The sequence below is a fragment of the Rhipicephalus microplus genome, unplaced genomic scaffold (genome assembly GCF_043290135.1).
Source record: "Rhipicephalus microplus isolate Deutch F79 unplaced genomic scaffold, USDA_Rmic scaffold_94, whole genome shotgun sequence".
Lineage (NCBI taxonomy): Eukaryota > Metazoa > Arthropoda > Arachnida > Ixodida > Ixodidae > Rhipicephalus > Rhipicephalus microplus.
This window is the reverse complement of record NW_027464666.1, coordinates 314,212-330,853: the sequence shown is the minus strand read 5'-3', so window position 1 is coordinate 330,853 and position 16,642 is coordinate 314,212. Positions and strand designations below refer to the sequence as shown.

The window sequence follows — 16,642 nt, the reverse complement described above, 5'->3', positions numbered from 1 at the left end:
TCCGTCTATAATAACACTAAGGTCGGCGCGTACAAATTCATCGGCATTAGTACTCGTGGTTGTCGTCGTCTCCGTCATCACCGTCATTATATCATCTTTGTGTAGAGGCAAGGGGGTCTTTTTGGCATCTTGGCGATTGGCAACCTTGCCCCCGGAGGTCGTGGCAGTTAGTTTCCCTGGCACGGGTTTGGGGAGCGGTTTCTGACGGCGTCAGCGTAGCTTTGGTGATTCGGGGAAGTGTGACCTCGTGCAGGTGAGAGAGACCGCCAGCGACGACTTGGTGAAGACGCTTGGTTGGTCGGCAGTTAAACAGCACCATGGTCACGAGGGTCTTCAAAATAAAGCGAAACGGGACGAGAGAAGTTTCCAAACCGGGCTTCTCGATGACGGCAGTAGCGCGAGATGTGGCCTGGCTCGCCACAGTGTAAACAAAGGGGTCGACGGTCGGTAGTGCGCCACAAGTCGGTTCGGTGTACTGGTGGTCGCCGCACAGGTTCTCGCTGCCACCAACGCAAGGTAACGAACCGTGGCTGAAAGAGTGCTTTTTCTGGGGCAGGCAGGTGACGGCGGACGGCATCAGCATAAGTCAACGAACAAGGTTCAGGTGGTGGCGCCGGTGATGGAAAGGCTTGTCGTAGTTCGTGGCGCACGCTTTTCGCAACAGAAGTAACTGAAGGCTCGGTGGACGTAAGGCCGAGAGCCCGGTGCTCTTCCCGCAGGATTTGCCTGATCATTTGCCGTAGAGAGCTTTCGGAAATGACAGTGTTTTGAGTGGCGACACCAACATGTGTGTGGTCAGGCAGGAGGTCAAAGTGGAGGCATCGTTGCCGGAGCGCCCGCTCGATGACAGTCGCCTGTTTGATAAATTCATTCACTGTTGTTGGCAGATTTCGTACAAGGCCGGCGAAAAGCGGTTCCTAAATCTCCATATCAGGTGACAAACTTTCCTCGCCTCGGGCATGTCAGGGTCAGCGCGACGAAGTAGGCGGGCTATATCCTCAGCGAACATGGCGATGCTTTCGTTCGGCTTTTGCATGTGGGCTTCAATCATCTGTTGTGTGAGATCCCGTTGGTCCGCACTCAGGAACGTCTCGAGAAGCTTTTGGCGGAAATTGTCCCAGGTTTGGAAAGTAGGCTTCCTGTTCTCGTACCATGTGCGAGCGCTATTTTCCATTGCGAAGTAGACATGGCCAAGTTTCTCTTGCGCGCCCCAGCGATTCACCACAGCGGTTTGTTCGAACGGGTCGAGCCAGTCCTCAACATCTTCATATGGTTCTCGACGGAATACTTCGGGAACACGAGCCTCAGCGATTCACCACAGCGGTTTGTTCGAACTGGTCGAGCCAGTCCTCAACATCTTCATATGGTTCTCGACGGAAGACTTCGGGAACACGAGGAGGCTCAAAAGTTACCTGGTAAAGAAGAGTCGTCTAGGCCGGAGGAAGATTCGCAGACGTTGAAGGGGTTGCCATGTTGGTAAGAGGAGATGCAGTCAAGAGTTCTGCACTTAGCCCTAGTAGGCGCCGCCTGAATCGGTGTACTGGAGTTCTAACAAGATGTTGATGCTCTGGACTGGGTGTACGGTCTCGAACAACACTTTCCTACATCAGGTTGCAGGCCCCAGCACCTCCACCAGTCTCGCGACGTGAAGACAGAGGTCGTATTTGAAGACGCTGAGAAAGCAGCAGCGGGTCGGTGTTTTTTATTTACTGCGCGCCAGAGAGTTCCTCGTCTTTCTCGTTGTTGCATTTTGCATAAAAGCGTGCAGATGCGCGTATGCACTGTCGCCTTCGTCTTTCTCGCAGGGCGCACGTGACAATATATACAAATTCACTAAGCGTAGTAAAAGCTCTGAAAACTCTAAGCACATAAACCCTGTCCTTGTCTCACTTGATTCGTTCTTATGCACAGTCTACTCATACAAGCAGTCTGCTGGGTGCCAGGACCCCACGAAATACAAGGCAACGTTCTGGTGGATAAGCTAGCTGGATCCGCCAACAAAACCACTACCAATACATCGATACCAATTCCTGCACTCGACTTCAAACCTTTTCTAAAAGGAAAGCTCAGGGGTTATTGGCAAAGCACATGGGACACACACTCACAGACGTTAAATTGCATGTCATCAAGCCGCAACTTGGCCTTGGCCGCCAGTATCAAAATCACGCCACACAGAAGTAACACCTACAAGGTTAAGAACAGGACATACATACACAACACATTCATTTCTTTTGTCTGGTAGTGACCCACCATTGTGTGATAGCTGTGGAGAAGCACTCACCGTACTTCACATTTTAGTTCGGTGTGACCAATTAGACACGTTGAGAAGACAACACTTTCCATTACCCTATCGACAACAGATACCACTTTATCCGGCAGTGTTCGTCGATAGGGAACCACTTTTCACACATAAATCGTTGTTGGATTTTCTGAGAGAACTCCTACCTTTCATGTGATATACTCTGGCAATCTGTAGCACGACCTCTCTAGAGAGATCTATGCAGCGGTGGCTACACTGTGCAAAGCACTTGCCTCATGGCCCTTGGACGCAAGGGTGCCAACGATGGAGGCACTTGTGCTAATGCCATACATGTCCACCATGGTTTTTACTATCACAAACTTTTGTCATTCATTAACACCGCACACTTTTCACGGCGTGGTCATGATTTTATTACTTCTATCTTTTTACCCACTTTAGCGCGAGGCATTTCAAGGCCCTTATACAGCCGCTAATCGCAATTATTGTCCATATCTCTTGCCCCATGAACTGACGCTCTTTGGCCATCAAATGGCCCTTGCCCCACAAGCACCAAACATCATCATTGTCACAAATGGCTGGTATAGCGTTCTTAACAGTTTTGCTTCCATTTAAAGTGTCAAATTTTGCCAGAAGTCTCGTCTATATCTACGTTGTCTAAATGTAAGGTTTATTGTAGGTCTAAAGCAGCTTTGTTTGATCTAGTTGACGGGCTAGTTGGCTTTGAAGAATTTCTTTTCTCTTTTTTGACTCATGACTGATTTTATTTGAAGGAGTGCATGAAATACATAATATACATGAGAAAATAGATAAATGTTTGACAACCAAGTGCATTCACAATTGCTAGCTCACATAATTGTACATATCAAGAAGCTGTTTTTATTTCTCGATCAGCGCTAGTGACCATACGCTTACAGTTGTGCCATCCTGTTTTTTTATGTTTGCGAGTTGGTCTTTGTGAGGGAGTTGTGAGTCGTTTCTCACGTGTGTGCCTCGTTTCCTCCCCATCATTTGTTCTGTTTTTCGTTACTAAAAGCCATTTGCCCTTACTAGCATATAGTACTGTGGTCTCACGCGCACGTTGGCCAGCAAGCCACAGTCATGCAATTTTGTCCCAGAAGTGCTGGGAAGGGAAGGATGTAAGAGTGGGAATGGGGGGCAGGGTTGTTGTACATATTGTCAGAAAACGTTACCATTTCAATGAAGATCACTTGTGAAGGAAATTTGGCACCGGGATTCTAACATGTCGATATTGATCACCAAAATTACTGGATGCCAATTCTGAAATTATATTCATTTCATGGTGATGTTTCAATATGCTGTGACTACATGAGGGCCTCGTGTATACAATGCTTTAGACTATTCATGTCTATTTAGTTGATGAACATACTTATAGAGAAAATCTTTGAGAATGATGGATGAAGACAGTCATTGGTGGCTGGCTTGTGGGCAGAAAGTGTGAGGTTCACAGACCTCATGGGACCAACAGGCCACATGCCTGAATCCCTGCTTTAGTACGTTATATGTGTTTCTGCTTGTGTGCAGCCTTTCCACGTCCTGCACGGCCCCCGGGGACAATGTTCGGTGGTGTGATGTCTACCCCACCACCGCCACCGCCCCGGGGTGGACCCTTCGGCCAGTTCCCTCCGAGGGCCCCTTGCTTCCCACCTGGTGGTAGGCTGCCCGTGCCTCCTGGTGGTCCCTTTCGCGGTGCAGACCACATGAGGCCCCCACTGCGGATGTTTGGACCCCCTCCTCCACCTCCTCTCCCTCCTCCACCCCCTCCTCCACATCCAGCTTTCGTGCGAGGAGGTCCTGGTGTCATGCGCTCCCGTCCACTCTTCCGGCCACCCAAGTACACCCCATACCCGGTCAGTGCAAAGGGCAAGAATGCGCCTGCCAGTGCTGGCAGTGCTAATGCCCGCAATGGTGCAACAAATGTTGTCGTGAAGCCGGACCCTAATGCCGGCAATGGTGCAACAAATGTTGTCGTGAAGCCGGACCCTGATGCTGTTAATTCAACACCAGGTAAGTACAGCGTTGGCAAACAGGGCAAAATGGAATGTAGTGTTTGTGTTAGAAGCCCAGAAATATTCCAGTGCTGGCTTGGCTTGGCATGGCTGTTATAGGGCTTATTGGCTTGGGAAGAAGGGGGATGCGCAAAAAAACTCATGGTTCCCACATAGTGTGCACATCGTGCAGTGTACAAAGTTTTCAAAAATGCAGGGGTGCCCTAGCATTTCTAATTGGCTCCTAGATGTGTAAATACATGTGTCAAACATGAGACTTTCCACAGCAGCCATCTTTCTGAATGGTCATTATTTAGCATGTATGCAATCCTCAACCATAGTCATGGAGGGCACCACCACATTTTGTTAGTTTCTGACGTAGATGCTTTTTCTTTTTTTTCTTTTCTGGAAAAGGGGGGGGGGTATAAGTATAATAAAATATAACTGGTCATGTGACACTGCAGGTTATCCAAAAATGTTAACGTGGGTATGTTACCTGTTGCATCTATGAAATGAACAGATATCCGGCTTGGCTGATATAATTTCAAATATGTGCGTTATACGTTTGAGGGGTACAGACGGGAAAATTTTCAGTTGTATTTTTGTGTCGAATGAAAGGCCCCCTAAGAGCCTAGAAAATGTACTGCTAAGTGTGAGTGCACCCAGAAAAAGCAAAACGGTATTTTTAAGAAATCTAGTTTTGGTTCCTACTGCACTTTGACGTCCCAGCATGGCATGAGCGTCTTGTCACGTGCTCACGCAAGATATGTCGCAACGCTTCCACAGCCACTTCACATTGTGACTCTATTGTCGATGCACAGCCAGCCATATTGGGTGTTTTAGTACCAAACGCCACAACAACTAGTTAGAAAGCTGTTTGAAGTCACCAGGATTAGTACTGAAACCTGACTACCAGCTAGTGTTGATTTGATGTTGATAGGTTTCCGGTGGGAAAATTGACTGAATGTCAAAACAAAATATCTTGTGAGCATTTGCTGAGCTTTGCACTTGCGCAGCGCTATTTTTATATACAGGAGATTTGTATGTTGTATGGCAGCATAAACTTTCCTCCAAGAAATGGATTCAGTACTTCTTATTGGCTTGGGAAGAAGGGGGATGCGCAAAAAAACTCATGGTTCCCACATAGTGTGCACATATAAGTGCACACATAGTGTGCACTTATATATTGTGGCATTTTGCTTGTCAAAGCATTGGGCTGTAGCAGCACTTCATGTTCAAGCATTTTTCATCTCTTCTAGATTTTATTTCACCTTTGCTGACTGCTGAGCAGCAATACTGTAGCCACTGTGTGTCTCCTACATTTGCAGCAAGTGACAGCACTTCCCAGACTGCCACGACGGCAAATGGCACCACGGCGAGCCAACCGGCTGCAACCTCTGTCGAAGGCACCTCAGCAACATCCGCTAACTCAAACAGTGCGAGCAACGCGAAAAATGGCCTGGCTCAAGCGATTGAGGCGGCCAAGCGGGATGGCATTCCAGTGGACATGATCCAGGCGCTGTACTGCAAGTTGTGTGATGCCAAGCTTAATGGCAGCCTCCAGGCGACAGCACACTATGTTGGCAAGAGCCATGCCAAGCGGGTCAAGCAGTACCAGCACTGTCAGGGTCGCGTGGGCCAGCAGCGACTTAACGCTGCAGCAGCGGCTGGCGGTGACGCTAGCAAGGGAGCGGTGACGGTGAGTCACCTGAGTGGCTGTAGATGCACTTGACTGTTTTCCAACCGAGGTTCTGTACCAAGTTTTACCTATAAATGCCAAATATTTTACACTGAAGCTGTCTTGGTCAACCTGGTGTTGTCAGGCAAAGCTCTATATAAGGAACCCGAATCTAACGAAATATTGGTTATAATAAAATAAACAAAAATAGTCTTGCAATAAATATAGTGTTAGGAATAAACCTTTATAACGAATTTTCAGATGTAAAAAATTTATTTTCGTGTAAGATGCAACTTTGTTATAATGAGGTTTGAGTGTACAGTAAACTCCCGTTAAAAGAGCTCTGTTAAGACATAATCTTACTTGAAACAAACAACATGAGAAGATATGTTTGGTTTCCTATGGACTCAAGGCAAAAAAAATGTGCTTACGACGAACCCCGTAAAAGGCCTTGTCTGTTGAAGCGAACTCTCGCAGCGACTTACAAAGACTGGTATTCTCTGCAACAAACATTGTAGTCTTGGTGGGGGCATTCAAACGAACAAGAGAAGGCAAAAAAAGAAAAACATTCTGGCGCAAAGACTCAAAGAAAATCGAAAGCTAATTTTGCCTTGTCTTTGTCGTGTGCCCAAGGCTTGTGACTGTGAGTAGCGTAAATGGAGATCTTCAGCTGCACGTAGTTATTGGGGGCTGAAAATAAGAAAAATTTGAACCTCGATGAAAAACTTGCAGGCTTTCATAAGCAACTTGGCATATATATTGGCTTTGTCAAGATAATGGTATGCAATGGAAGCGTATCCAAAAGTGATAGTAGAGCCTGTAAAAGAGCTTCTCAGAAAGAAAAAGGCTAGAAACATTTATTTTCCATTCTTTGAAAGAAAATTCTGCTTGTCTCTTTTTTTTTATCTTTTTCTAATTGCGAAAACATGCTCACGCTAGAGCTTTCTTGTTGAAATGTGCCAGCAATTAATTCATAAGCATATTAATTTTGAACTCGTTAAATCGAGTACTTGTTAGATTAGTGTAAACACTCTACTTGGATGATTAGTTTTTATCAAGCTGAGCTGAATAAATGCTTTTTCTTGTTCCTTTCCTCCCAATTGCAAATATACGCCATTCAGTGTTTTCAAGCAACATATTTGGGTGCACGTGGCATGTTAGCATTTGGTTTTTGAAGGCTCTTTTGATAAGATGAACTCCTGATAAGACGAACAAATGATTGTGGTCCCTTCAAGTTCGTCTTAAAGGGAGTGTACTGTAGTAGTAGTGGCCATGCTGTACAAGTGATCTGAGAGAGGAGTGAGTGAAGGAATAAATAAAGTGAGGTGGTACTGAATACTAGCAGTGTGTAGGTTATTGCTCCCCTTGTCCTCCTCCTTTCCGTTTTGTTGCTTTCAGTGCCCATGCTGGTACGAAACGAGAGAGAAAGCACTTGAAGTGTACAACTATGCCCTGTAGCTTCGTTCGTGCTTGACAGATTCTTAAAAATCTCTGCGGCCTTCAGTTAGTGAGCGATGAACTTTTTTTTCATTGAAGCCATGCGACGATTACTCGAAAGTCTGGCAGGGCCCCTTAAATGGAAGTGGTTAGTGTAACTTATCTGTGACGTCCCAGGAGCGCCTTTTTTTTGCATGGATAACTCCAACTTGTTTTTGGGAGGAGTGGTGTGAACATTGTGAAGGAACTTGCCTTGTCAATGGTAGAGGAAGGATTTAGCATGAGTCAAGTTCTAGAGAGCTGCTGGTGTCCACACAAACACTTGGCAGTGATCAAGAAAGGCCTTGTCAGACATTCTTCTTGCTCCCTGCCTCCATAGCATCCATAGGCGGGTCATGCCGTCTGCTCTACAGTTAGCTCGGCTAAGTAGGCTTCAGCGAATATTCGAATGAATATTACAGTATTTGAATTCACCACGGCTCGAATTCAAATTATTTAAAATTTCGAAATACAGTCGAGCCCGCTTACAACGAACTAAGCGTGACGCGGCATCTGTTCGCTGTATCCCGAAGTTCGTAGTAAATGAAACACAGTTTTAAAAAAAGTTGCGAGTGAAAACACAAACTTTATTTGCCCCAAAAAGTCCGCGATGCACGTGTTTCGAAAAGCAGAAGCAATAAGGGTGGTCTCGAGTTCATTTAAAACGGCAGGGTGCTCGTTCGCTGAGGCCCGCGGCATAAGCTGCACGAGGCACTGGCTCCAAAGTTTCGTCGTTCTCGCAATCCGATTCCTCCAAATTGCTCTCGCCACGTACTTAATTCACAATGCCCCAATCCGTGCACGGTTCCGCAGTGTCGGCATCATCATCGGCCGTAATTAAACCATCGCAACAGATGTCCCACCCGCTCTCCCAGGTCGGAGTCGACGACGCGTGGCCACAAATCGCCGCCGCAGTTCGGAAGCTTCAGGCTCGGCATCGGGCCCGACGTCGACGAAGTCGGCCTCGCGAAAACAGTTTCGCGCGCATGTAGTCGTCACCGCCGCCCACGAAATATTCACCATCTCCACAGCTGAATACAGAGATTCCCAAGCGGCAAGTTGGCTGCCAGGCGGTCAACAGCTATGAGCAAGCGCTTCGCAACGCGGCACCAAACGCGCTGATTACGCTCAAGCCAAGCGGTCACAGTTTCGACGTTTTGTTGTGCAGCACGAAAAAGCGTACTTGTCCTCCCATCGGCCATCATGACCACACACGCTCACCAAGAGCGAGCAAGACACGCACACGCGACACACATGCCAGAGCGTGTGGAGCAGCTCTAGGCCCGTTCCCAGTCAGAAAATGAAACTAATTCGAGCCAGCGTGGCGGGCGTCACAGAGCAGCGGAGACGTGCGAAGGGGTTGTGATCAAGAGAGGTGAGCAGACTTGCGAGAGAAGGGCAAGGAGTTGCGATAAAGAGAGAGGAGGATGCGGCCGGAGGGTGACCTTGAAAACCAAAACATACAGGAAGGAGGCAGGTTGGGTAGCTTGCTTAAAAGGTCCGCCAAACTCGCACGTAGAAAAACTTGGAAAGAGTGCATGGCCGCTTGAATCGGTGCGCGCGGCGGTGTTCGAAGAATCGGCGGCCGTTGTCGAAAAATCGTTTTGTTGCACCAGCGGGTTTGCGTGCCCTTACGAACTTTGATATTTCGTGATTCGTTCCGCGCAAATTAACAGCCGTTTTTGCGCTTCCGCACGCACGCGGAATGCATGCTCAGTTGAGTGCGAAGTGAGCGAAAACAAGTCCTAAACACAAAACTAATCGCAAATTATCAGAGTCAGTGGGGTAGCGTACGCGCGTGCACTAGACGCAGACTATCGGATACAGTCGGTAGCTGACGATGTTTGCAAATGGTCTGGTTACTCTAGGCCGGCGCCGCCAAGGACAGTACCAGCGATCAAAAACAGGGTAATTGGCCGACCGGTCTTCGAAAGATCGGTGGCAATGTGAAAACACGGGCCTCGTCTGGCGATGCGGTGTACCCAGGGTAGCGGGGGGTGGGGGGGACAAAGGACGGAGGGGTGCGTAACAAAAAGCGGTCAAGGAGAGCGGCAACTAAAGGGGCGCGGAGGCAGGGTCAACGTTTAACAATAAGAATGTATGGGCACCTCGCCCATGCCTGATCGGTGGTCGAAATTGGTTTCCCGGGAAGTCGGCAGACCGCTGACTCCGTTCGTTGTAACCGATCAGCAGCGCTCGGAGACGTTCGTTGTAAGTGCGATTTTGTGCCATTGAACCAATGTATATTTTGACGGTCACGCGAATATTGTTCGTTTTAAGCGAAAGTTCGTTTTAAGTGGGGCCGTTATATGTGGGCTCGACTGTATTCGAAATGAAGGAATAGCTGTATACTAACCTGCAGGTAACCCCCTGTAAAGGTGGTTTCACTGCAGTATAGAGATGCTAAGCCATGAAAGCACTTATCAAATATGCTCTAGTTCGCATGTAATCACATGTAAAGGTGGCTTTACTGCAGTAAAAGAATGCTAAGCCGTGAAAACATCTTTTTAGGGGGAATCTGAGCTGTCGCAAAGCCCCATTTAAAGGGTAAATGAACATATTAGTGTGACATCAATTCATAATTTTAGTTAGCGAGCTTGTTATGATGGATTATTTATTTATTTTATTTACACAATACTGCAGGCCTTAATTGGGCTTATGCAGGAGGGCAGCACATAAATACATACATTCACAGAAACTACAATGAAATAAAACAAGTTTAAACGACCAAAAGAAAAAAAGAATAACAATAGCATAAGAAAAAAACAAAAGTAATAGAAAACATAATGAACACACATGAACATTAGACAATACTCATACAAGATCAAAGACAGCAATAACACTTTTTAAATACTCAAGAACAGTAACAGTAAAACTAAGGAACGAAGGGTTAATTGCTGTATGGCATTAGAGAAAGATCATGAGGATGCCTTGTTCGACATGCTGTAAATGGGGACACATTAGCCTGTGGGTAAAGAGAGATGCAATTGTTTTTAAGTTAGAAAAGAAATTTTAACCGGTGTATTTTCCTTTGGAGTTGTAGAGTCTGAATATTATGATGTATCATTAGGGCTGTGGGAGAGTCATGTATTCTATATCTAGAGAAAATAAACTTAACTGCTTGGCATTGTATCATCTCTAATGCATTAATGTTAGTTTTTGTGTAGGGGTCCCATACGATGCAAGCATATTCGAGTTATGGTCGGATTAATTATGTAAGCCAAAGGTCCAGTGTCACGAGGAGCATGCTTTAGTTTGTGCCTTAGGATGCAATGTTTCTTGAAAGAAAAGGTACAGATGTTGGAAATGTGCTTATTCCAGCTTAGGTCACTGGTTATTGCGTTCCTAAGCTATTTATATTAATTTACTTTGTTGAGCGGTGTGGATTCTAGGTTGTAAATGAACAACAATTTGTTAACTTTTTTTTGTTACAGACATATAAAGTTTTTTTTAGTGTTCAGTTCCATGCCCCACTAATTGCACCACGACAAAATGTTTTGAAGGTTAGAGTTAAGTATTAACTGATCATTAAGGGAACAAACTTCGTTAAACAAAACACAATTGTCTGCGAATAGCCTAATTTGTACTCAGGGACAAATTTCATTAACAATGTCATTTATATATATTAGAAACAGTAATGGCCCTAAAACACTACTCTGGGGAACTTCGGAGGTTATAGAAAGTTCATTAGAAAAATACTTATCTATTGATTCAAACTGCTTGGGATTAGACAAATAAGCTGCTACCCAGTTAATAATGTATGCTGGAAGGTTAATTGACCAATTTTTTAAGAGTTTACTATGAGGAACAAGGTCGAATGCTTTCTTAAAATCCAAAAATATAATGTCCATTTGGCTTGACTTGTCAAGAGTACTAGCAAGGTAGAGAATGATTGTCGTAAGCTGTGTAACAGTGGATAACCCCTTGAGAAAACCATGTTGGTGTAGAGACAGTACATTGTTATCATTTAGAAACTTCGTTATTTCATTAGCAATAATATGTTTGACTAACTTGTAGCATGCAGACGTCAATGAAATGGGGTGATAATTGGTTAGTTGGGCTACGTTGCCCTTTTTCAGAGTGGGAACGACCCGTGCAGTTAACCTGTCTTCAGGAACAGTAGCTGGTGACAACGAGGAACGATAAATGATTACTAGAAAGGGAGCTAGTGCTTCAGTACCTGTGCAGAAAGGCATACGATATGTTATCTGTTCCTGGAGAGGATTTAACTTTAAGGTTCAACAGCATTGACACAACCCCTGGTTCTGATATGATATCGGAGTTTGAGTGCCACGGCATGCTATCAGGGTTTATAGCAGTATCAGAATGAGAAAAAACACTTTGAAAATAATAATTAAAGTGCTCCGCGATACATTTCTTATCGGCAATGACGAGGCCTTTGTGAACAATTTGGTCAATTGAATTTGTTTTCTTGCTTAAAAAAAGACAAAATTTTTGGGGTGCTGTGCGGATGAAGTTTGGCAACGTGTGCTGAAAACGCCAGCGCTTAGCTAGTAGTACTTCTTCATTTAGTTTATTTTGCATTTGGTGAACAATAACACGCGAGGCTCGTTGTCGCCTTAAGCGCTTTACTTTTCTTTTGAGGTGTAAGATCTCTCTCGATAGCCAAGGAGTAGTCTAGGATGTTTTTATGGTTTTGTTGGGAATGAAGTTGCTGAGGCAGTGAGCAATGAGTTGTTTAAACTGATTCCAAAGAACAGTAACATCGTTGCTACGAAAATAGTCAAGACTTAGTTCCAGGTAGTCTAAGACGCTTTCATCTCTGGCACGAGAGAAATCTTTAACTGTGATCGTTTTGCACTCTCTGGTGTTAGGCACACCCAAAAAAAAGAACAATATTGGAAGATCGGAAATCTCAGAGTCAACCGACACAAAAAAGTGTTCTAGAGAACGACTAATAAACACAAGGTCGAGTACAGATGCTGTTAAACCGCAAGTACGCGTTGGCTGATTAACTATCTGATGAAGATTGTGAGACAGGATAATGTCCTGCAAGTAACGTAAATGTGAATGACTTTCGGTGCAAAAAAAATCCGTTTTCCCAATCGACATCAGGTAGGTTGAAGTCTCCTATAAAAAGTACCTTATCATTTGTAAAAGATGCCATGTGTTCAAAAAGATCGCAAAGGAATCCAGGGGAAGAGTCCGGTGCTCGATAAATGGCAAAAAACAGGAATTTTCTATCCCAGCAAGAAAACGTTGAAACAATTTCTAGCTTGTCAGCCTGTGGTAGAGCGAGTAGCAGTTATGGTGTGTTTTAACAGAACAGCCACCCCACCCCCTCTAGTACTTATGTCATGGCGATACACCCGATACGACGGAGGAAACACGATTGTGTTTTCAATATCATCGTGCAAACACGTTTCAGTTCTGACTATTACATGAGAATTATAACTTAAAATTGTAGCCTCGAGAATTTCCAATTTATTAACGACACTGTGGGCGTTAATGTTTAGAACACAAAATTTTTAAGAATCAGGAGAAGCCTGAACAGAGGAAAGTCAAGAATTTCTGGACTTGTTTTGACAACTGCACATTTTGATCCTTGTGATCTTACTCTCATCCCATGTGAAGAGTTCACTGTTAATACGCAGTTTATCATTAAGTAGGCTAACTTTCTTGCCTTGCTCTCTATCAGATTTAGCACTAAGCCACAGGAGTTTTTTGTTTCCTTAAGGTGTTTCGCGAGTAATTGTTTTGGACTGATATGCAAGTACCTTTTAGTTTACGAGCATTGTTTAGGATTTTACTTTACTTTTGCTACAACCCTCGTACTATTCGAATTCGATTAGAAATTATATGACTAAAATTACTATTCGCTTTGAATTTGCTTCGAATCTAAAATTTACAATTTGCACAAGCCTAAACTTAAGCATTCTTTGTGAAGCATAGTACCAAAGAAGAAAGTGTGAATAACCAATTTGTATTTGACAAACTTGAAGCTTGGTCTGGCGGCTTAGCAGCGCACTTAGAAAGCCGCCCCATTCAAGTCTTGATTATGCATGGAATTTTCGTGGTTGCAGGAAGGAGGGAAGCGGCCCGTATCAGAGACCCTGGAGAAGTTCTGCAAGCTTTGTGATGTGGCGTTTACCTCCGAGATCCAGGCAAAACAGCACTACGATGGACGCAACCACCAGAGGCGAATGCGGGGAGAGCCGCCTCTTCCCAAAGGCTTCTACAATCCAGCCACGGGGCGTTGGCAGAGACAGTGAGTTGGGGAGTTTCTCTTAGTTGTTGCTGTATTTTTGTTTGTTTGTTTGTCTCGTACCTTTTTGCTCAATTTTTCATTAGATGACCATAAGGCACTAATGCACCTTGCACAAAATGTTGGAGCTGTGTTTCCTTCATAAAGTCCACGAGGGACCTCCGATAGTCAGGTGGCCTGGTGCACTCTCGTGCTGCAGATGGTATCATGAACTGCTTTTAGCTTAGGGCATGTCCATAATAGTTAATTCGTGTCTGCTTTCGCATTGCAGCAGCGTGAAATGGGCAGTTCAAAGCTGTCTCATTGTACTTCCACTCCGTCTGGATTAAAGTCATCACAGTAGCTCTCACACGAAATCTTTCGATTCATGCATCCTTTTGAATACATGGCAAGTTCACTCTTGAAGCCATGACCATGCGGTGAGATGAGAGCTCATGTTGTACTCCAAATATATTTTTGTGAATGTTCGCAAGGTCGGAGGGCAGCAGCAGGAAAATAGCGTAATCCTTGCACTTTTTTAACAAAAAAACGACGAAAAGATGGGAGGTGTGAGAATTATGTAGCGGAAGTTTTCCGCAAAAATGAAGAGGCCGCATATTGCGATTGTCAAGTTAGCAAATATTCGCGTAATGAACACACTTTCCCCTCCCCCCCCAAATTGAAGTAAAGGTGGGATTGCGTTTAATATGCAGGCAAACTTTATTTGATCTTTTTGCAGGGATTAGCTATAATGCAAAATAAAAAGTTAGGTCTCTTGCCTTTCTCAATTGGCATACATGTGCAGTATAACCTCGTTACAATGGATCTGCTTACATCAGGCATTCGGATATTACGTACTAATTAGTGACGTTATTCCAACCTCCATATTTGTTCCATTGATTGAGCTTCATTTCATTTATTCACTCTCAAGGCACTGGGCATTACAGAGAGGAGTGGGACAACAAATATCAATATGAAATAAAACAAAACAGCAAGATTAGAATAAATTATAATGCACTTTCAAAAATGATTGATTTGAACGCGTTGGCGTCTGTGATTGAAGCGATCGATGCGGGAAGGTGGTTCCAGTCAGTACATGTTCTAGGGATGAAAAAGTTGAAGTGCTGGTTCGTATGGCAGAAAGGAACCCCAACCTTGTATTGATGGTCATTGCGTGCTCATATGTAGGCTGGTGGAAAAAACAGTGAATCAGAGAGGGTTCTGTTAGTGTGATAGATCTTATGAAAGAGACAGAGACGTGAATTTTTGCGTCATATTGAGAGGTTATACAAATTTAGTTGAGCTTTCATTAATGTGACACTTTCAGTTCGAGAGTAATTGGACAATATGAAACGTGCTGAGCGATTCTGAATGGATTCAATGTTGTCTATGAGCATGTGAATATGAGGATCCCAGATAGACAACGCATATCTGAGTTTAGGCCGCACTAATGATTTATACAGGAGAAGCTTTAGGTTAATTGGAGCAAAAGAAAAATTTCGACGTAAATAGCCAAGAGTTCGATTAGCGTTGCATGTTATGTAGTCAACATGAGCCTGCCATGACAGGTTGTTAGAAATGTTAACACAGAGATACTTGTAAGAAGAAACGTTGTTTAGGGGAGTGTTATTAAGTAGATACGAGGGGGGCGCAACTTTTGAAGGGTTACGAGCTATCCTCATTGATTTGCATTTTTATTTGTGTTAAGTTTCATTAGCCAATTATTACACCAAGAAGAAATATTGTCTAGGTCAGATTGCAGGGTGTCAGTGTCGTTAGAGGTAAAAATTTCACGGTAAATAACACAATCGTCAGCAAATAATTTAATGGAGGAGGAAATGTCATGAGGCAAATCATTAATATTGTTACGAATAAATATAGCACCTGGTACTATATAAACTCTTTATTTAGGGCGAACTTGTGCCCGTAAACTCGAAGCTAAAAATGGTCAGCCAAAAAATGTCTGTGCCCGCTGACTCTAACTTCGTCGGTCTCTTCTTCTGCCCCTCGAGTCTCGTGCCAGTCCCATGGCGTAGCATCGTGGCGCGTGCAGGACGGCGTTCCATGGCGCGGCTTTCTTGCTACTTGCTTGACGGCTTTTACGAACGCGAATTGTGGTACGCGTCTTCTGCGTTGGTCGAGCTGTGGCATTAGTCCCTCTCCTAGCACGCATCGCCCCGATGCGTAGAGCCGGCTGACAGTTTCTAAACAATAGGACTTGTCCTTGTGTTAGACGACGTTGTTAAGTTCCTGTCGTAGTACGGTTTTATACGTACTACATGTACAACTTCCGGGAGATTCCTGCGTCGTGTTGTGCATACTTGACCTTCAGGGATCACTTCGTAGTTTAATGGGCCTAGCTGACGAAGAACCCTGTAAGGGCCAAAATAGTGCCGCATAAGCTTTTCTGACAGGCCACGTGCACGTACAGGCGTCCAGACCCACACTTGGTCTCCAGGGGAGTATTGAACGTCCCTTCGTCTTAGATTGTAACGGTGCGCGTCGACGTTCTGCTGTTGAATAATGCGGTTCCGTGCTAGTTGTCCCGCCTCTTCTGCCCTTTCTACATATTCGCTTATGTCAGGGTCCTCTTCATTCGTGCTGTTGACAGGCAGCATCGCGTCTGATGTCGTTATTACTGTCCGACCATAAACAAGTTGAAATGGCGTGAAGTGGGTTGTCTCTTGTACTGCGGTATTGTATGCAAATGTAGCATACGGTAATATTGTGTCCCAAGTCCGATGCTCGACGTCCACATACATCGCGATCATGTCAGCAAGCGTCCTGTTCAGCCTTTCAGTTAACCCGTTAGTTTGCGGATGGTATGCGGTAGTTCTTCTGTGGTCGGTGTGCGTTAGTTTCATGACAGACTGTACTAGCCTGGCAGTGAACGCAGTTCCTTGTCAGTTATAAGAACTTTAGGTGCGCCATGTCCCAGCACTATCTGGGTCACGAAAAACTGAGCCACTTCATTTGCCGTTCCTTTTGTGAGAGATGACGTCTCGGCATACCGGGTC

At 44.8% G+C, this 16,642-nt stretch overlaps 1 protein-coding gene across 1 annotated transcript in view; it reads left to right on the top strand.

Moving 5' to 3' along the window:
* The window catches only part of LOC119177080 (uncharacterized), an 83,677-nt gene that overhangs the window by 20,395 nt on the left and 46,640 nt on the right, over window positions 1-16,642 (top strand). The window contains exons 2-4 of the mRNA XM_037428466.2: window positions 3,803-4,285; window positions 5,595-5,965; window positions 13,465-13,649. Of these exons, the coding sequence (XP_037284363.2) occupies window positions 3,803-4,285; window positions 5,595-5,965; window positions 13,465-13,649 (1,039 nt within the window). The remainder of the gene's footprint in view (window positions 1-3,802; window positions 4,286-5,594; window positions 5,966-13,464; window positions 13,650-16,642) is intronic.